The 21604-nt window shown below is 34.0% G+C and overlaps 2 protein-coding genes across 5 annotated transcripts in view; both read right to left on the reverse strand.

Annotated features, from left to right (window-relative positions):
• Positions 1-459: 459 nt before the first annotated feature.
• LOC132561792 (caprin-1-like) lies at positions 460-11704 on the reverse strand. Of its 2 annotated transcripts, XM_060226529.1 has the most exons (9): positions 11555-11704; positions 9194-9256; positions 8466-8552; positions 7832-7993; positions 6518-7522; positions 5412-5562; positions 3793-3969; positions 2834-2989; positions 460-1540 (listed from the first exon to the last, which is right to left on the reverse strand). In XM_060226529.1, exons 1-9 carry the CDS (start codon positions 11663-11665, stop codon positions 1443-1445), a joined length of 2010 nt encoding a protein of 669 aa, XP_060082512.1. In that variant the 5' UTR covers positions 11666-11704; the 3' UTR covers positions 460-1442. The 2 variants fall into 2 exon arrangements, with proteins under 2 accessions (XP_060082512.1, XP_060082581.1); XM_060226598.1 differs by lacking the exon at positions 2834-2989 and having other exon boundaries at positions 11555-11702.
• A 4769-nt stretch (positions 11705-16473) lies between these two features.
• Positions 16474-21604, reverse strand: part of LOC132558658 (MOB kinase activator 2-like) — a 51154-nt gene continuing 46023 nt past the window's right edge. For all 3 annotated transcript variants that reach the window (XM_060223435.1, XM_060223358.1, XM_060223287.1), the window contains exon 5: positions 16474-21403. In XM_060223435.1, the coding sequence (XP_060079418.1) occupies positions 21114-21403 (290 nt within the window). In that variant the 3' untranslated portion in view covers positions 16474-21113. The remainder of the gene's footprint in view (positions 21404-21604) is intronic.

Consider the following 21604-nt stretch of genomic DNA (forward strand, 5'->3'; position numbering starts at 1 on the left):
CCATTCTGGGTGTTAAGAATTTTTTTTAACTCTGCACCCCAGGCCCCTTTGGGATGGGGAGTGTATAATTCATTATTTTGGTTATCTTAGACCAGGGAATGTTCCTACAAAGTTTCATTGAAATCGGTTTAGGGGTTTTTGAGAAGAAGTCAAAAGTTAACAGACACAAGACGCCAGACAAAGGTGATTGTAATTGGTCACCACAAGACTTTGTCTCAGGTGACTTGAAATCTACTTGCAGAAAATATATTTTATACTTTTGTATACTGTAAAGGTTATTTTTATAGTTCAAATTTTCTGCAGTTTAATCAAAAGCATGAAACAAAAAGAATATTATTTCCATGAAACTATTTTTCATAAGGTTCATCTATCCTCAAAAATCACAAGGAAAGAAACTGAACCCTTCAAAATAACCTTTACATTATCAAAGGCAATTGAAAATAACACCAAAGACTGGACTAGTTGTAGTCACCAACTGTTTTATTCAAAGAAGGCCCAAGATTTTATATGGTAACCATAAATTCCATGATTATCTCTACTCTCAAGCGGAGACCCTCAAGGGAACAAAAATAAGGAGTGAGAAAATAAGTAAAGAAAAATGAACAAATCTATGCTTATGGGATATTTCTTCTGAAACATTTTTTTTAAATCATATTTTGTTTTTTTACAATTTTTTTACATATTTTTTTTCAAGTGAAATAAGAGTAACTGCTTCAAACTTAGCATTCATATAATGACATGACGGAAACTTGACGCATCAAAACTTCTATATCACTTGGAGTTTTGCATCTGAATAAAAAATCCTTATGTATCATGTAAATCGAGTTGCACTTTGAACTTCAGCTGTTTTTGCAAGTTGGACAACACATAGTTTCTGTAGTCTTTTGATCGTTAATCACAGCACTAAGTTTTGACTTTGTAATGCTTCGTTTTAACAAATATTTGGCCTCCACGAAACTAATGTATTAATGCCATACACCTGTGAGCTCTCGAGGACTAGCTCAAGGACACACATGTTCACTGTCATCATTATGCCTTTTGATTGTTGTGGTTCTTGTCTCGATTTCCATAATGAGTACATGAAAGGAAAATGTTCGTGTTGATTGCTGTTGAAGTTGCCATACCACATCTACAATACTCACAACTGTTACCATAGCAACATAGTACCCACTATCCAATGCTGAATAAGAAGGTGTGGATAAATGGTTGTAGTTCTTTTTCATAATGCACGATTCACTAAAATAAGGAAATTCGCCGGACAAATAACATAAAAAATTAAATAAAAAAAGACAGGAAAAGAAAAAGCAATCATGCACTGTGACAAAATTCTTGATTTGATTGGTTTTCATCCACAACTTAGAATTCATATTGAACAGACATGAGCTGAGGAAAACTCCACTACTACATCCAGTCTGTTATTATCACGTGATGGTCATGTGACCTCAGGCAGTCTGCTGCTGTGGGGGACGCCCAAATCCTCCACCTTGTCCTCCTCTGGAGTTCCCACGAGCCGAACCTCTTGGTGCACCACCCCTTGGAGCTACATTATACAAAGAAATGCACAAGTTACAACCAAATATGTTCTATCTTTGATGTAAAGATTTCTTTCCAAAACAACATAAAGATAAAAATGCTTTAATACCTGTAAAATGAATCCAAGATGAAATTTCAACATTCCTGATAAATGTGAAAATATCATCTTAAGTAAACAACTGTGCAAAATACACAAGAAATTTTCATACGATATTTGCTAAAGTAAAGCAGAGAAAGTTTTTGTACATTTTCAAAAATGTCAGTTTAAGTCTTAAAGGTGAAGAGACTTTGTATAGGTGGCACTATAACAAGGAACACATTATGAAAGCAGTCTGTTTGCTTGGAATTCCCTAAGCTATCTATACTTGGATTTTTTATTCAAATTTTTCTCTGCAATTTTGTTTGGATTAGATCATAAAATCGTCATGGGTCTGTTAAATAATTTCTAAAAAATAATCAAAATATGATAAGAGTTTCTACAAGTGGTCATAGTCATAAAAAAGTCCCTGAAAAATATTTGTGATGATAACCACTCCTCCAAGTCTTTCTACATCAATACCAGACATTGCCTACATGAAGCTGCTATCCTTGAAATGCATTTGTCTCATATCTATATTTATTCGCTACCAAGTTCAAAAATAGGAATTTCTTTTCTCAAATTTTGTCACAATGCTGATGTATACCACCAGAAATCAGTACAGAATGACACCTTAGGTCAGTGAATGATACTGGTAAATTTATAGCCACCTTGGTAAGTGTCTCCTTTGATCAGTGAATGGTTAATGAATGTCTCCTTTCACAAGTGAATTGGTGAATGAAAATGGCAGAGAGAACTAGTGTCAGATAAGTAAACATATTTTCAACAACATTGATCGTAATGCATTACTGACATTTAACATTTGGTCATTGTGGTTAGGGCAAGGAGTTGGTTGGGATGGCACAATCACAATTTCAAGATTGGATATGAATAAAAAAAAAGTTTTCAAATGTATCACACATCAAATACAAAATAAATTTGTGTACAACATGCAAGGAAAAAATGAAATAACATCATGCAGATATTTTCCTACACGTTTTACATCTCAAACTCCATCCAGCTAAGTCACAAATTTTTCTTATATTATATTATATTTTTCTTTGATCAAACTGTATGCTAACAAGACCAACTTCTTTGGAGTCAGTTTTATCAAAGTGGTGTAGATTAAAGTACATATTATAATCTAAAATGTCAAAACTAGACAATATATGAAAATGATTGTGTACGAGGCCTATCTAAAGGATAATTTATCATGACACACACCTCCTCCTCTATTGTTTCCCCTTGCTTGGCCTCCACCCCCACGCTTTTGGAATCCACCACTGTTGTTATTGCCTCCAAAGTTGCCGTTGTAATTTTGATATCCATCTGACCTATTGTTGTAGTCATTGGAGCGTGGAGGGAAGCCCTGGAAAGCCCCTGTAATAGAAGTATAAGGTCACTAACATGGCTGCGCTGCAGGCAGACTTAGATGTCTCAGCCCCAATTAGTGACAGCAGTATTCTTTGGATTCATTTGGAAACTAGACATAAATTAATTCAATTTCACATACCACTACTATTTACTAAAATAAATTTTAATGTTCCCCTAAAAATTCATTTTCCTTCATAGGTTTACTTCATTCATATCCTACTTGATCAGTTGAATATCTGGTCCTCATCAACATTTCCTTTATTATGACCACTTAAATGTTTTAATTTTTTCTATGTTACATGACAAAAAGCTGTAAAATAACTATAAATGTTTAAACGTACTTTATCAAAATTGTCTGCCTATTTCCTCTAAAAACTTATAAATATATTGTCAAAGAAATTCTTTTCACTGAAATATTGATTCATTCCTTAATTATTTCAATATCTATTTGATTTACTAAGAACAGAACCTGAAGCATGCAAAATAAAAGAAAAATGGGTCTAATGTAAAAAGGTAATAAATAAAGACACAAAGCCATCCATTATCATTGGGATAACTGGAAGGGGAACATACTTTTGTCTTGATCAAAGGTGATGACAAATCATACCATCAATCTATTCAGGGTTTTATTTCCAGATGACTATCAAAATTACCAAATTTTATTGCATTGGATAAAAGAACTGAAAATTTCATGCAAAACTACTCTTCATTCATTGTTCACAACAAGTTTTGAAAAATGGTATGATTCGTCACAAGAATCAAAACAAAATGAAAGTGTTAATAATAATAATAATAATTAGATGACTGACCACTCTGACCACCGCCTCTATTGCCACTGTAGGAGTTGCCTCCCCTTGCACCGCGACCTCCACCAAATCCGTTGGCCATATTTCCACCACGTTCACCACCTCCTCGATTGTTCTTTACTCTGAATCCACTGCCACTGCTGCCTCTGTTGCCACGGTAACTTGAATTGTAATTGTTTCCTGTAAATGTAAGATTTCAAAAATCTTTCATGTCCTTATGCAATGAAATTTTAAACTGAATATCTATTAAGTTTATACAAAAGGAAGGATGGGACCATTGCCAACAGCAATTGATGTAGTAGTGTAGAGGTTTACCCCACAATTGGGACAAAATGGATGGCCTGCAAAAAGTACACAATGTAGTGAAACACCACAAAGTCTTAAGGATCACAAATTAACATTTTGTCCTGTTATATTTTACAAAGTCATTTGTTGATGATGCCAAAAAATACAAGAAAATTTGCCAGAATCATATTAAAATGGTCTGACTAATCCAAAACCACTAAACACTGAATCAGGTGACCCCTGTGTCATCTAAAGGGATCTCTCAGTAGGTGAATCAGACAGAACACATGTGGCACATAGTTTACCCTGATCTAGAGTAGCAGAATTTTTACCAGGTATAAGGTTCAAAGAACCAGATGTAGCCAACTTCTAACTTTTCTGCATATGCAACATATATTCAGAAGACTAACCCTTCTGCTGCATCACAGACATAAATATATTGTATAGCTGTTTAATTAATGTAAGTTAATATTTCAGTTGTTACAGGTTAAACAAGTTCACAGGTGTTAAATTTTGTACATGTTTGTAAACTGATCTTCACTTATACAGGCATGGCAGATATTTTTTTGAGAATTTTATTCACACCATCTTTCTTGAAATGGTGGTCAGTCAGGAGCTGAAAAAAGTATGAGTTAAACCAAAATTAATTTCTTAAGAATTTTTTACCTTTATTGCTAATTAAAAGTGCACATTAAGCTAGTGCAGTGTTTGCTAGAAAGAAAGACAGCATTTAAAATATGTCTTTTAGTGTACAGACAAGTAAATACAAGGCATTGAAGTATCACAGTTCACGATGTTGTTGCATTGTATGTAATTTTTTTATTTGAGTTGAATCCTGATGTTTTATGTTTCAGAATAAGGAAGATAAAGTTTCCTTATTAGTAACTTTTCCCAATTCAACAGAAAATTGTTAGGTTTGGGTTATTTTTTTAATACCTGTATATTGTAGAATTTCACAATAAATTTGTTTTGATCTTTGGCTCACACCAAGAAACGTTTTAAGCTGATACACCCCTTCAAACCATATTTCCCAGCAGAACAGGCATATCCCATTCTTCTCCAGCACCTTACTCTTCACTAAACTATTGGAATTCGCTCCTTAAAAAGACCAACAGTCTCTGCAAGCCTCTAAGTTCTGATCATTAAAACTTGCTCAAGTGATTTAATTTTAGGCGACTCTATTCTCCCTGGCCATTAATGGAATGAAAGAGTTTGCTTAAACTTGTGGTTCAAGATCATCTCAGATCATAATCTTCAGATACTTCTGTTTGTTAAAGTCTGTTGTTGTTAAGTGACATGATGCCATAATTTAAATAAGGCCTTGACCTTTGACTTACCCTGATAGTTTTGCCTTCCAAAGTCTCCCTGTTGTTGACCAAATTCCTCCTGAGCTGGTGTGGATGATGCACTGTACAATTGGGATTGGAACATCTCTGCATTTGGATTCATCGTAAATTTCTTTTCTGCTTGGGTGTCGGTTGACGATTCCTGACCAGCGCAAGAAAAACATTATTTCATCAATTGCTACATTTAAAACGAAGTTTCAACAAGAGAATTTCTCATATTTTTTTCATATATGTGAATGCTGATTCTCATCTAACAGTTTAGTATATAGCTAATACATCTTTGGAATATAAAATGTTGCAACTGGGTAAAAGCAACAGATAAAATTTCAAAACACTTTTCGCAATAAGTACATAACACTAATAAAAGACCATTTCGTTAATATATGTATATATAGCAGTCATATCATAATGCCAACTTAACATTTGAACAAATTAATATGTTCGATATATAGATACAAAGTAAGACCTTTGCACTGCAGAGGCTTAAATACCTTTTTTCAATGCAATCAAATCAATCTTTATTGTTTTGCTTCATACTTTACTGTGAAATTCAACCAACAGGAAAGGCATCAATTACCAAGGCCCCAGTTGGACATGAGAAAAGCATGAATTTAGGAGGGAATTTTGAAGTTGACAGTATGATCAGTACTCAACATAAAGACGACGATTAATTAAGCAAATAACACCTCATGTACACCTTCTATTAGTATCAACATTAGCCTTTAGTAGCCATGTTGAAAATCCTATGATACATATACACTTATTTAACAAATCTTAATCGACTACAATCCACACTGGACTCCTTAAATTTATCTGACATTTTTGAAAGAGATGAAATCAGTAGAAATTTATACCTTGTCTAATGTAAAAAAACAAGTTTTTTATTAAATGTTAAGAGGGTTTCAACATGATGAATGCACCATCAGTGTTCCTCATTATCCCTGAACTAGAGTACAGCTCCCCCCACCTCCATCTGTAAAATTCAAGACCTGTGACCCCAGTTTTCATTGACTCTCCTATATGAATACATTGCTATAGGTAAACTGTATCCCCAAGTTCAAAGAAAGCACACTGCATCACTGTTTCTTACAACTTACCTGTGCATTTGACTGTAATCCAGGAGGCAATGGGATGCTTGGTGGAATTTCATATTTAGATATTGAATTGTCATTTGATTTTCCCATCACACTTTGTGCAAGTTGGGAGGAGGAATCTTTCACAGCAGAGGAAGGAAAAAGGGCATCACTTTGTAAACTCTGTCCAAATGTTTGAGAGGGAAAGTCATTTGTGCCCCCAAGGGACGACTGTTGCTTTGAAAGCAAGGATTGTGTGGATTCTTTATTTGATGAGGTGAGATCATGTGGTGCCTGTTGGGCAAGGTCTCCAAACCCTTGATTGGAGAATGTCTGTGATGATAAACTTTCAGTTTGATGTCCAAGTGGGGCAGGAGGCATTGGATGGGCTGCCACCACTGCAGGGTCCATGTGTGGTGACTCCATGTCAAGTGTGGATTCCTGTAGGAAGTTGAAGTTACCTTGAACTTTGGATACTATATCTTGGAATGGTCGTGGATTGTAAGCATTGTCTTGTGTCTGGTCCTGCTGCTGTTGCTGGGTTGCTGTCACTGTGGATACTTCTGCCGGATTTGTTGCTGTTGCCTTAGAAAAGAATGAGTCTGCCTCAGCCATGGTGGCATATTCGGCCTGCTGTTGCACACTACTTTGACTAGCCTCGTTGGTTTGTTCAATCTGTTGTTCATCAATGACCTGTGGTGGAAGTGATGCCTGAACTTCTACAGAATCTGCTTGAGGGACTTCACTGGAATTGACCACAATAAATTCCTGATCACCAGTAGCATCCTCTGTTGCCTCTTCCTCTTCAGCAGCGGCTTTCTCAAAGTAGCCACAGTTGTTGATGAGATCAAGCAGTTCATTAAGATCCTTGTAGTTTGTTCCGACGACTTCCTTCTCCTTAGCATCCAGCAGACATAGAAGGTGCTCTGAAGCCTGGTTGAGTTGTTCTGCGTAGTTCTCGCTATCACGTGATGGACTGATAAGTTTATATAACTCATCTAGGTGTGTTAGATTTTCTTCCGTCAGAACCTACAAAGATTTTTTAAAAATACACTTCCATATTGAAGATTGTTTTAAACTTTGTTATCAAGTTAAGAAGTTCGCAACTGTGATAATTTCAGTTCGCTTTCCAAAGTGGTAGACTAGTCCAATGTATTTCCAATCTATATAGGTTTCCTCTGGACTTTAAACATTTTATTGTAGTAAAGTCACAAAGCAATTTACTATTAGAAAGACATGCTATGTTTTGAAATATTAGGTGACTATCAATTTCTTAGTGAACCATAAAATTCTTTTCCTAAATCAACATGGAGTATAGTATCTGATGTAACTGCTTACCACTGCACCATGTTTGCCGGTCTGAAAGTCACTTCGGACTTTATCAGACCCCATACTATCCAGCAGGTTCTGAACCTTCAGCATCTCCTGCATGCGTTTCAGAACCATATTCTGTCGCTCTATCTTTTCTCTCTTCAGTTGCTTCTTCATCATCTTCTCTGCCTAAAATTACATAAAAAGGACGATTGTGTATGGAAAGAACATTTTCACTAACAAAGTTTGCTAGCATCCCATATTTCAGAGTGATCCTTCCAATTTTAAGCAAATTTTAACATATTACTTCAGTTTTCAGCAAAATATCATTCACAATTAAGAAGAAGAATTTGTGCATCAGCTAGAACTGCTTCATATTTTGTTTCAAATCTTAATTTGTCAAAAGAAGTTGAAAAATATACTTTATGAAGGATTGGAAATTACAATAAGTATATCAAAATTCCATCCATATTTCTCTTCTCCAAGACTGATGGTGTGTTTTGCTAAAGCACAATCTTAAAGTGGGAGACAATTCAAACAATGATTTTAGATATATTTATACCTTAAAGCTAGCATGATAAAATATGTAAACCTTACATAGATACGTACATGTAGAAAGCTCTGTTCGAATGACAAAAGTTAGTCAAACTTGCTTACTTACATCAGCACTAATGCTTAAGAACTGTTTCTGCAGATCTCTAGCGAATTCTAGTGTCTGCATGACCTCGTCATACTTGTCAACAGCCGCCTGTTGGGGATAGAAAAAAATCACTGTAATTGAACTCAGCCACTAAACATGCATTAAGAAGTAATACAAAATAGCAATATATTTCAATGATTGACAGAAATTTGCCTGCTGTGTTACCTGACCACAATGAAACTCCTGAAAACTATATATTATTCGGCAAACATAAATGTTTCAGGTTTGTAGCAGAAACAATCATGTGTAGCATTTCTAATATACCTTAAACAAATTTTAATAATTGCATTCCAATAATAAAATCAAAGGAAAAACGAACACTTTTAGACCTGTTTGATTCACTAACTGCTGCAATATCATGGCATATTGAACAGCCTTCCCAACATTTTTTCAATCAAAACATTTTTTCATCAGTCATGTTTTTCCCTTAAAAATTGAATCTTCACTTCTTCACTCTTCCTGTTTTTAAATGCTGAGAAATATGAAAATTCCTTTAAGAAACAACAATAATAACTTTAACTGCCAAATCCAAAATGGTTGCATAGTTCATCTGATCAGTCCCAAAATCAGGAGGGCTAAACTAGGGACCAAAGGAAAACCTCTCCAGCAATTCTCATCTAATGAAGTGGGCTAAAAATAGGATTATTTATAATATCCGTCAAAAAAATGGTAAATAGTATTGTACTTACCTGTTGGTCTTTCTCCAACTTTGTTCCAGAATCTGCTTTGGCTTTATAGCCATCCAGCTTCACCTTAAAACAAATATACAATCGAGGCATTAACATCAATATAACACTGGAATCTTCCATCTGCAAGAATTTGGTTGTAATAAACTGGAAATATGCAAATAAGTCTATTTAATGACTGTTAACCTTTAAGAATATTTTCTTTTCTATGACAAGTTTTTAATAATTTCATAAAAGTAACATTGAAAATTAAATATCTGGAGATAAAATTTTAGGATTTGCAAAGTATCTGAATACAACAATTCATGCATCAAATATTGATACTTTGTTACATATTGTTTGAACTGATAGCACCAGTACAGCATCAGTTTGCATTGTACATATCCTTTGTTCATTTTGATTCCGCAGTTCTATTACATATATCAATGATTGTGCTTTCAAGTTTCAGCACTCCAATGGAATTGATTGCCAAGAGGGTAATTACCCTCAAAGTTGAAAAGTTAGGAGTGAAATTATCTTTTACTTTCCAAAATGAGAAGGAAACTTTGTTAGTATGTCATCTGTTTCTAATCGTTATACACATGTAATTCTAATTCTTAATGTGTTTTGCTTAAGCCTAGGCATTGTCCCATGTGTACAACATAGACAAAGGTGTGTTCCGATCCTGGCCTTGGTAAAACTTCCTATCATGCCCTTAGTAAAACTCATAAATTACCAGACCAATGATCTGGGCTTAATGAATTTTACACTCTACTACAGACTAATTAAAAAACCCTGGATCTTGGATCGGTCTTCAAAGTATACCTTGATAAAAAGTTGACAAGAAAAATACCATTCCATAACAAAACTAAGGAACAAATTATCATGCTCAACTGTGAACAGAGTAGAGTTCTGTCAATGTTTATTAATTTACTAAAAATATCATTCATTATTCTCTACTGTTATGTGGTTAGACTGAAATCACTACTACCAGTACATACATTTATAAACTGTATAAAACTACAATTATTTTTTAATTATATACTTATCAACCATTATGTCCTATATCCTTCCTTCCTTTCTCCTTGTTAACTAAACATCTGCCTTCTCCATGTAAAAAAAACACTTCTCCTAAACTACCTCTCTGTTCTTTCTCTTTAGAATATTCCTTCATTTTTCTAGAATATAATTGCTAATTTATACAAGGTAACCGGTTTACTTAATCTAAACCACTTGTCTCTATTTTCCTTTTCTACTATAATGTATAATCTATATTATCTATGATATAAAAAAATGAAAGAGTTAAAACCAATGCCAAATACTACTGCAATTTGTATGAATACAATTTCTTCTGCATAGTCACACCACATTGACAAATTTTTCATGTATAATTTTACAAAAAGGTTTTGTGTGTAATGCAAAAAGGACACATTTAACCTGGAGCACTGGGTTTATCTTTTTAATTAACCTTGAAACTTAAAGCCAGATGCTCAACATTATGAAGAGATCTTAAACATATGATAATGGGGGATTCTATGTAATTTGAATCGTAAATAAAATACCTTTAGGAAATAAACTAGACAGAAAGTTTTTAATTTAGTTCAGTTCTGACTATGCTACTTTACACACAAACGAAAGATATCTATCAACAATTTTTAGACAGTGACCTACTCAAGATTCGGAATGAAGATCGAGTATAAACAATATTTTCAGGAGCATCACAGCATTTTTATGAACGTTCTACTTTGCAGCATGAAGTGCCATTGAAATTTTCCTAGTGCACCAACACTCAGCCCCAAGACCAAACACATCAGAAATTTATGCTAAATAAATTACTTCTACATATGACTGAACAGACTTTCAATGAAAATTACTACTTGCGAATACATCTATTAAGCCTACTTCAGTACACGTTATTGGACTCTCCTCCCCTCGAAGTCAACGGAAAGTACATTTAATGAGGAATGTGTCGATCCGCTAAAGAAAAGTGTTAAATTTGATTTTAATATTTCGTTTAAGTTTCCATAAACAAAACAATATCTTCCTTTACACGTATTAAGCGACATGGATTTCTAGATTATCTTCCTCAATTTACAACATGCTTTATATGTGGGCCGCCATTTTGAAATAGAAGCCGGATTGTATGCCAGTTATGTTCACAGTAATAAATCTGATCATAATGCTTCACGTTTACCAATATCGCCACAAAATAGAGCATTTGTTTGAACCTTAATAAGGAAACATATATGATCAATGATTGTAGTGAACCGCCGTCATGATCGATTGGTAAATACGAGCACCGATTCCATGACACAATTAGAAATATGACTAATTTGTTTCTCGAAAATTCCAATTCTTATTATATTTAAGCACCAAAAACAATACCTTTCGCTTTTCCAAATTGCGGACTTTCTTTTCCACAACCTGGATAACTTGTTTGATTGGTTCATTCGCCTCATATGAGGCTTTATCGGGTTTTGTAGACGCAGCAGGCATCGTTCAACAGCAACAACTCGGCATAAAGACAGTTCACGTGCTCACAATCGTCAAATTTTACCACATTCCCAAATGGTCTAACTGAGAATGTTCGTTTTCTTGTTTAAAACACATTAGAGACAAGCTGAAGCATATGTTGATACTAGCAGACATTTTATTCCGAAAAATAACAATTGTACAACTATATCACGCCTTTACTGTGCATAAATTATTCTTATAATTCTAAACGGCCGTTTGAGATTAGGGTAAATGCTAAAAGTGATGTAATTTCTGGATGTTTTTTTCTCAGTCACACTCATCTTTCCGGGCTATGTAAATACTTCTACCATATTTCAAATCATTTTTAATTGCCAAGGCGTTCCTGGTTAGCACATGTGAATCTATACGCCTTTGCATGATGCAATATTTAATATATTAGTAACTGATTGGTATTTTTAGTTCTTTTGAATTTGGGACAGTCTCACTATTTAAAACAAAAACAAACAAAACACATTCATGCTTGAAAAAGAGTCAGTACAACTGAAACTCTTGCTGGAACGAACGCTGATTAAGTAATTCTTGGTAAACTAACTTGTAAGATACTCGGACACGTAGGTAGAAATATATGTATCCGCTATACATGTATATGTTTTTTAATTTACTCTCTTTCATCCCGTGAATGTTTAATCAATGTTATGAAACAAATTATAATCTTAATGTATCTGACGTCCGTAATAGGCTAATTGACGCAATGCTTTTCGCATTAAACGTAAACTATCCTAGACTAACCTAATTAAACCATCAAAAATATTTCATCACATGCTTACAACTGACTCGTTTTGAAAGGCATATTGAATCCATTTATTAGAGCTGAGATACTGTGATGGGGAAGCTGGCACTGAAAGATGCTCCCTTACCATACTTCCCATGACATAACAATTTTACGTTCGTGTTTAGTGTTTGACGTTAGAATGCCATAGATAGCTGCATCTTGTGTAAACGTCGAAAGCCTAAGCAATTGGAGCTAGAGCACAGCTTACATATAAAACATGTCGAATACAAGCGTTATATAATATTTATTTATTTTACAACAACTGCGAAACAAGTTATTTCAACTTATACTAATCACTCTTGTTGGCCCGGATGTAAGCGCGCGAGGGGTCTTATTGTGGGAAGAAACCGGAGTACCCGGGGGAAAACCCACGTGGTCGGACAGGAGACCCTTACCTTTTCACGTCCGTTCCAGGAGTCGAACTCCGGACAGCTAGGTGAAAGGCGAGTGCGTTACCACTGCGGCCTCCCCAATACATGCTCTTCTGAGCACATGTTAATTACTTATTAACCATGTTCGATTATAAATATATTATGAATCTGTAGAAAATGACCACAATAAAAAAAAGAATGCTAGAACAGCATTTCATTATATAAACTCAGAACACGTATAAAACTGTGTGTCTTGTTTGTCTTTCAACTTTTTTTCTCTTTTTTTTTTTTTAACAAAATAATGACAAATTGTTAGAAAAAAGGTGCGTTATACAACTGTGCTACCCGGCTAGTTCTAAAAGCTATTTACGATGTTTTACTAATTGTACAAGTTAAGTTAGGACAGGTGAACACGAAAAAATCTCACCTGCTTTACACGAGAAGAAGAAGACGACAGCTTTCGGTCACAACGAGAGATTCTGAGGTTGTGAAATCACTTCGAGAGACTTCAATAATACAAATATATGGCGGGAACCTTAACGTCGTGAAGTCGTCACAGAACATTTCAAGGCCGCGAAACCGTGAACAAGGGGTATTTCACTGAAGGTTGAAATGTCACTTCGGGAGACGTTAATATGTCAACTATTCATGACGGGAAATTTCAAGGAGCAAATTCACCACGGGAGACTTTAAAGTTTCGACTAGACATGGAGGCAATCTCCATGGTTGCGAAGTCACGTTGGGAGACATTAAGAACACTGCAAAGATACGATGGAAGATTTCTAATTTCAGACATCAGGACACACCTTGACATGGAAGTACTCCAAAGGCAAAGAAAAAAGTCTGTTTGGATTCTAGAGTACCTTATAGTAAGAACAATCAGGACGTGCCCAGCCAAAGGAGCAATAGTCAACTGATGATCAGAATGAAGGTATTGTCACTGGCTACAAAGGTAAGATTCCCTTGGCCTCAAAGCGCCCACTAACCTGGCTTCAAGTCTCACAGATAATACTCTCACAGACTTCGGATCCTGTGTCCCTTTTGTAGGATAATCCCTTACATTTATTCTGGCATCCTAACCAGATGCTAAGGTGCTGGAAAAGATGAGTAGACGGAACTGCAAAATGAAGTCAAAGCGGAAGATGGCAATAATTAATTTGCGATAGTAGGCGAAACTTCGGATAAAAGGGAAGGACAAAACTTCGGAATACACGTACTTTGCCAAAAGGGCAACCAAAAGTTTGCAAGTGCTTTGCTTAATTTGTAGGAAAGTTTCATTCATAGACCAGTATACAACGACGTGCTCCAGAGCAAGAAGACTGCAAATATGTGTAATTTGCTGCTGGTAGAGTTCAAATCAATATTTGTAAATTTAGTCCAGATTTTCACTTCACCTTCAAACATTGTTTTATAATAGTGAATGTATACCTTTGTGCTGTATAGAGGTTAAAGGTTGTGGAAATTTCTTATCCAGGCGACAGAATTAGTTTTTAAGGCAATTATTGTTCTATTGAAATCATGTATTAGGAGATTGTGAAATGGTTTGTTCTCCCATTTTACTGGGGAAAAATCACATTCATGTCCACAAATACCAGTGGTCAAAATTGTTTTCCTTTGTCATTTGTTTTTCTGTCTTAATATACATATATATTGACTGCATTTTTGCTATTTTTCAGTAGCTGGGTAGCCAGAAGCCAAGAGAGAAAGAACCTTTAGTATTAGCATACAGAAATGGTTAAAAAGGGGTGAAAAAGCTTCAGTAAGCCTTGATCCATTTGGTATTATTTCAACATGCCCACAAAATAATCAGATCTGTTATAACATTGTCCAGTTTTTAAGAGGCAATTCCAATTGTATTGCTTTGTTTTTCTTTGTTTCTCATTGTGTATGGTTAATAAAGAAAGATAGAAAGAAGTTGAAAGGCCACCAAGTGACCATCTCTGATTTTTATATATGCCAGTTCCCACAGACTCTTAATACATTTGATATACAATTTTGATTTTTGAGATGGATTGAATGAAACACCGATTCTTTCATTCAATCCTCTTTGGGCTTAGAATCATTTGTCTGTATTATGCACTTGGTCATCCATGATACACTAACCCTAACTGGTGATTGGTCTTGGGCGGGTTTCAGAAGAGAAAAAAACTGACCAATCAGATTTATGTGACCTATAGATTTGTTTGATGTACAGTGACACAGCAATAGTGGCATCCGAGAAGTTATTTTGCTACACTGCTGATGACTGTTTTCTACAATACCAATTACATATGCTTTCCAGTATTCTAGGTCTACTTATGATATAGATATAGAGTTTTATTGGCCATTGTCAAATTTCAACTTCCCTACACTGCTGTGAGGTTTTAGATTAGCTACACAACTGCTCATTATTTACCATACTAAACTATGTTTGTGTCATTGGATGTCATGAACTACAACTCTTGCCTGTATGTATATTTACTGTCTCCCATTATAAATTATCTTAACTGTGATAACCATTTAAGTCTGTTAGGAATATGCAGTTTGTTGAGGATGAATTCAACCAACAGGCAAATACAGTGATGTTTTAGTAAGTAACAGGTTTAGATGAAGTACTATCAAGTTTGTTTAAATGAGTGAAGTGGACAACTTTGTATGTCATTTTAAACAGCTTATTCTAAGATTATCAACAGTCCCAAGGTTATGATACAAATATTGTCAATTCTCATTTATAATAAATTGCATGTCTCACTGGAATATGTCCCAAAGATAATAATAATACCTGGTAAGTACAAATACAAGTGAGAATTGTGATTAAGTTTGGATCTGTCAAGATTTCTTCAATATATACCAGGATGCAACCTTTTGGTATGTTTTATTACAAAAGTGACGCATTGATAACACCTGAATTGTCAGGATATTGTACTTGTTGCTGAGCATTAAGTTACCTGAAAAGCAAGCAGACAGAAGAAATTATCACACTGGAAGATTGTTTAAAGTATAGGCTGTGTGTGTAAATATAGGTTGGGTATAAGATATGCTCCAGTTCAGGGTTTTATACTTTTCTCATGGTTTAAAAAGGTGACTAGTAATAATAATGCCCCATAGTTAATCACTGTGTAAAATGGTTTTTTTTCTCAATCATAAAATGCTGGGTACCATGATCATGTAATGTACTAAACATGTTTAAAGTTAAAATTTTTACCTTGGGTATGAACAGTATGTACAAGAATTAGGCCTGCTTTGTGGTAATACTTAATCAACCTGAAAAACATAGTAAATTTTTTCCATCCCCCCTCCATTCTCCTCAATAAATTCACTATGTACATAAATACCTTGTCAAGTTTAAACATTGACATATTATCAGATTGATATACAAGTATCCTTTGACATGAAAGAAAAGTTTTAACATTATTTTAATTCTCAAAACTCACTCAAATATGACAAAGTTTGCACCCCACAATATAACTCCTGCAAGCAGTGATGAAAAATGTAACTGATATCTTAAAGTACTTGTTTCAATTTGACTAATGTACAAACTGAAATGGAAGTGAATACATTTCTCAAAATCTGAGGTTACACTAAAATGATGAGTTACTTCCCTTCTTTCAACTCTGTAATCCAAGCAAACATAACAAACAACGCACTTCATTCTATAAACTTTATTGCATTGTGACAAGGTCACAGGTTGTACCAGCAACAGTGAGACTGATTGCCTAGATTTTGTGTTTAGTGGGTTTTACTCAGTACTTCAACATTACATACACAAGAATACTTCTCTGGAAAACAATTACAATAATAATCTTATAATATTGAAAACAATTCTACTTTGGCAAAAATTATGTCATGCAACAAAAACTGTCCCAGTCTACATTCAATAACATCACATATGTGTGAAGAAATTCTCTACTTCTCATTAAAATTTTCTATGACTAACTTTGATTTTGAATTCAAGAACTAGACATTCTCCAAGAGGTAAATCTCAAAATCCTCTGCCATTTATACCTACAACAATCATGTCATTTAATATTTTATAATTGTTACACATAGATATTATTAATGACATATGAAAGTCATTAATGACACCATGAATGTCATTAACAGACCAATGCCTGCCAGTAACGACTCCATAAATGTCATTAATACTTCATTATCATCAAAATGATAACATACAGAATTTAATGAAGTGACATACGATCTAGTTAATTCTATAACTTTTTCAGGTGTGACAATGGTCCAGTTCTAATTTCAGAGCATTAACATTATTAATATAACTTCAAACACATTTTGAAAATTATAATCTATCTTGAGCGGACTTTGAAGTAAGTGAACGTTTCCAGAATATTTTAGTATTGCAATGAGCAAGAAAGTGTTCTTGGATTTCAAACAGATTATTGTTGAATATTTATCATGTCACCTATAATATGTCAATGGTATTATGTTTATTCAGTTGTCTTTCGCTTGTCTAATGTTATACACATCCTATACATCAGACTTGTCTACAAACACTATGTTGAAGACAATTTGCTGAGCATTTTGCTATTTTTCTACATCTCTTTTACTGAAGGCTGAATTTCTCAAAAATAATAAATTGCTAAATCACTGCATCAAGAGTTATGCCAGCATATCCTTTATCTGGGCATGGTTTAAGTCATTACAGAAATACTTCTGGCTTAAACATTTTCATAATTTATCAAATACCTCATTCTTTTCACTAAGAGCTATGCGTGCCATAAGCATCTATACATGCTAACAAAATACTTAAATTTCTGCTCTATCCATGATAACATTGACAGCAGCCGTATCTCATACTACTTTGAATTATTACTGCTTGACATGGAACCTAAGAATCAGTGGCTACATTTTTCATAATTGATTTGTAGCAGTTTATAGGACCATGAACTTTAAATGTAGTTCACTGTAACATAAACTGTTAGTACCAATCATGGTACAAGTACAGTTATCATCACCTGGTAAAACATTCTCCTGATGTAGACAAACCTACATCCAAGTTAATGATATGTTTAATATTTCTATACCCTACACCTACACAGATGTGTCAGTTCACTGTTATTTATACCATGCTCTAGGTTTCACTTAAAATGTATAATATCATGTTTCAAAACTGTACACATACAATATATATCAATTATACACGCAGGTACATAACCCTACTTTAAACACTACTTAAAGTAAACAATAACATGTTCATACCTATATCAAGTGATTTAGATCTAGTTTTTGTTGTGCTTGTAAATAATAAGTGGATTTTATACCGACAAGGATAATTCATGGACTATTAGTAAATACAGTGTTTTTTATACCTTATACAACAGAGTACTGCTGTATATTATGACTAGAAGACACCAAGGAATAGTGGTAACATTTTAGAAGGTAGTGATTATGTCTTATCAGCAACATACACAAGATATTGCGTTATATTTTGATATTAATTAGAAGCACCTCAGTCAGAAATGACCGATATGATATTGGTTACCACTAAATTATCTCCCTTTTATTTCAACCATAAGGATTTTATGAGAAAAAGGAAGTTCCACATTCCACACATTAAAAAAAAAAAACATAATTCATCAAATGATTATTGAAAAAGGAGGCATTCCTGCAGTTACATATCATTAAAGGTATATAACTTTTCAAGCATGAAGGATAATCTCAAGAATAAACAATAGTTTTGACTGAAGTACAATCAAAAAAACATTTTCTGTACTAATATTGTCTAATAACAGCATTGCTAAATTAGTCAAAGAATGTTTTATAAATAAATGAGTCCAACAATGAAAAAAGAAAATAAAAATTGAAGTATCTTGACTTCCTTTCAACAATGTTTGAACCATTATGAACGTCTATCCTATCAACATCCTAACAGAATAACAGAAAAGTTGATTTCTATACTTTACAGTGAAGTGCATGATTTGCTCCATTTCTGAAAATATTGTCATTATGATTATAGAGCAAATGGGGTAAAAAGCATGAATCTGTTTTGGAACAATGCTTGACCACTTCAGAATATCAACTCTTCAAAAAAGTGAGCTAAAAGTCACGGAAAGAACAACATAAAAAGCTTCACACAAAATTAATACAAACTCACACACATCTGAATAATTTTGTGTCCAGAAATAAATCTATAACATAATGTATATAGTCAACATCATATGGTCTTTCTCTCACAAGAGATGAAGACTAATGATATTTTCACTAACAGATTAATTGACAAAAGTAATCAAAATATTAATAAAAGGTAGCTTTTTCTTTTATCCTTTTCACAAGGATTACAAGAAAATAAAAAAAAATTCACCAAAGCAATAAATTCATGTTATGAAATATATCAAAATTAAAACAGAAAATTCAAACCAAGTTACTGAAGTTGGAGTATTGTAAACATGGATCCTTAATCATTATGGCACTGTTAGTTATAGTAAAATGCTGTGGCGTAGATTTGCTTGTTATACAACAGGAAGTAAATTACGTGGTGATAGTTGATTATAATTCAATGTTTACAATCCTAACTGATTCATCTCTGTCCAGGGGTGATATGATGGAACATATCCTGATTGAGATTAAAGAAACATTAAAAGATTAATTTCACTTTATATTTATATGTATTTTCACAAAGTACTTACTTATTTTTCTAGTTTATATTAATTGTTTCCATAAACACGTTTTGGTGTGACATCACAACTATTATACATAATCACTTGTCTGTGATGTCAGAATAAAGAAATACTGATTATTTGTATTCTTTTTTTTTCTTTTGAAATATTTCATTTGTGTTTCAAGCAACCATCAGTGAGATGGAAATGCAAAGCTTTATCTGAAATATAAATATTTTCCACAAAACATCTGCAATCCACAGCAACCCTGAGTAGTTCAACTAAAGTTTATCCATAAATGACTATTTTAAACCTTAAAACCCATTGATCTATGTTACATTTGCTTTGATGTATGCACAGTGAATATCTAGGCGCCATAGCTGGATTCAATGCTAAATACTGCACACAGCACAGTTATGTTTTCATGCCGTTTCCTTCTACATGAAGCATCCAACACTACAATTATAAATATAACATCTGGCTGTCTTGTAGCTCAATAAAATTTTATGCAGTAAGGTCTGATGAAGAATTGATATATCTGAGACCAAACCAATTGTGCTCTTTGATTTTAAGTTCTACTCCGAGTAGCTAACTTTGGTTATTTATGGGGCAATGACTTGATATCCATTAAAAGTCTGTTTTACCATGGGTATTTGATGTCAAAATATACAGTTAAGATCATATCAATGATACCACTTGTTCTCTTCTGTGGTTGGTAGAACTATTTAATTATCTATATGCTTCAGAGGAACATTTTATTCTGTGCAGTTAACATATGACAATTCCCTTTTACACTAAATTTCTGAAGTACTCTGTTTGATTTAACAAAACAATAAAATCCCCGAAATTCATTGCTGTTTTCCCTGCCTACAAGTCACTTCAGTAACCTATATCCGATGTAGGGTCCCAGCGTGGTTTTTCACCATGGCTGTAAATCTACACATCACATCCTATAACCTAGGTTTCTAAGCACCACTAAACAGCCATCTGGGTAAACACTGTGACTGAATTTAGTCACACCAAAATTTTCATATACACTCGAAAACCACCAAGTAGTGATTGGGTGTAATTTATAATCATTTTGACCACTGATATTTATACTTATATTTTGTGTATATATATACTATAAGATGCCATTTTCAACAAAGAAAAAGAACTCTTTCATGAAGTTGAATATTACCACAAAATAAATACAACTGTCAGTTTGTAGTTGGTTGTCCACATCATTCACTCTGTCCGTATTTACAAATGAAAGCACGTCAGTAAATGGTAAACTAGGGCACAGTAACCAGTCAGCATAGCCACACAGATCTTTTTCGTATAGCACACCATCTCTGCTGGCTTCTTAAGCAACATTTTTGGCTTTTTTTCCCTCCCGCAGTTATCTCCCTTCAATAAGAAAGGCATTTAACAGAAATTTTTGGATAATCCGTTATCACTGTAGTCTGGGCAAACCCCCATCACAGTACGCAACAAGTACATTATGTAAACACTCACTTGGGGTAAAGGTCTAGTTGTAATAACATTTGATACACATCAATGTACCATTTGGTGAACACAGAACAAGACCCTCGATAACTCTCTCACAGCAGAATATAACATTGTTGAGATCCTTCAGGATATGAGTAAGTTATACATAAAATATTAACATACAATTAACTATACATTGTGGTCTGCTATGTTCGGGAGATTTCATTACTGTCTGTGCCCTCATTTTGATTGGGATCAGGAAGTTGTTTTATCAAGGCCTTCATAAGGTCCTGCAATATGTCTGTTTCCTTGTCCTCCATCAGGTCAAACTTGATGTTAAACACAGTGAAGTGTGTGAAGAGACTGTTTAGATGTCCATGTATGCCCAGAGTGACAATATCACTATAATGAGCATGGTATATATGTGCAACTATATGGAACAGATACTTGTGGAACTTCTTCACAGATGTTTCAAACGTGTTTGGAAATGGATGTCCTGAAATATGAAAAAAGTATCTATGTTAATTTCCAAATCAATCTATAAAACTTATTACAACATAAAACTAATCTAAATGAAATATTCTGATGCACCTATGAATGGAAATATTGGAAATAGTTTTCACCATATCCTAATGCTAACAGCAAATTTGATTTCATTTGTCTTTGCTCAAGAGATTTTGATCAGAAATGAAACTTT

This window comes from Ylistrum balloti, unplaced genomic scaffold (assembly GCF_031769215.1).
Source record: "Ylistrum balloti isolate Yb309-2 unplaced genomic scaffold, AGI_CSIRO_Ybal_v1 Utg369568, whole genome shotgun sequence".
Classification (NCBI taxonomy): Eukaryota; Metazoa; Mollusca; class Bivalvia; order Pectinida; family Pectinidae; genus Ylistrum; species Ylistrum balloti.

Coding starts and splice junctions, on each gene's coding strand:
- LOC132561792 (XM_060226529.1), bottom strand. CDS start 11,665: ATGCCTGCTGCGTCTACAAAACCCGATAAAGCCTCATATGAGGCGAAT. Junction 7,523..7,831: donor CCGGCAAACATGGTGCAGTG/GTAAGCAGTTAC, acceptor AAATCTTTGTAG/GTTCTGACGGAAGAAAATCT. Junction 5,563..6,517: donor GATTACAGTCAAATGCACAG/GTAAGTTGTAAG, acceptor TGCGCTGGTCAG/GAATCGTCAACCGACACCCA.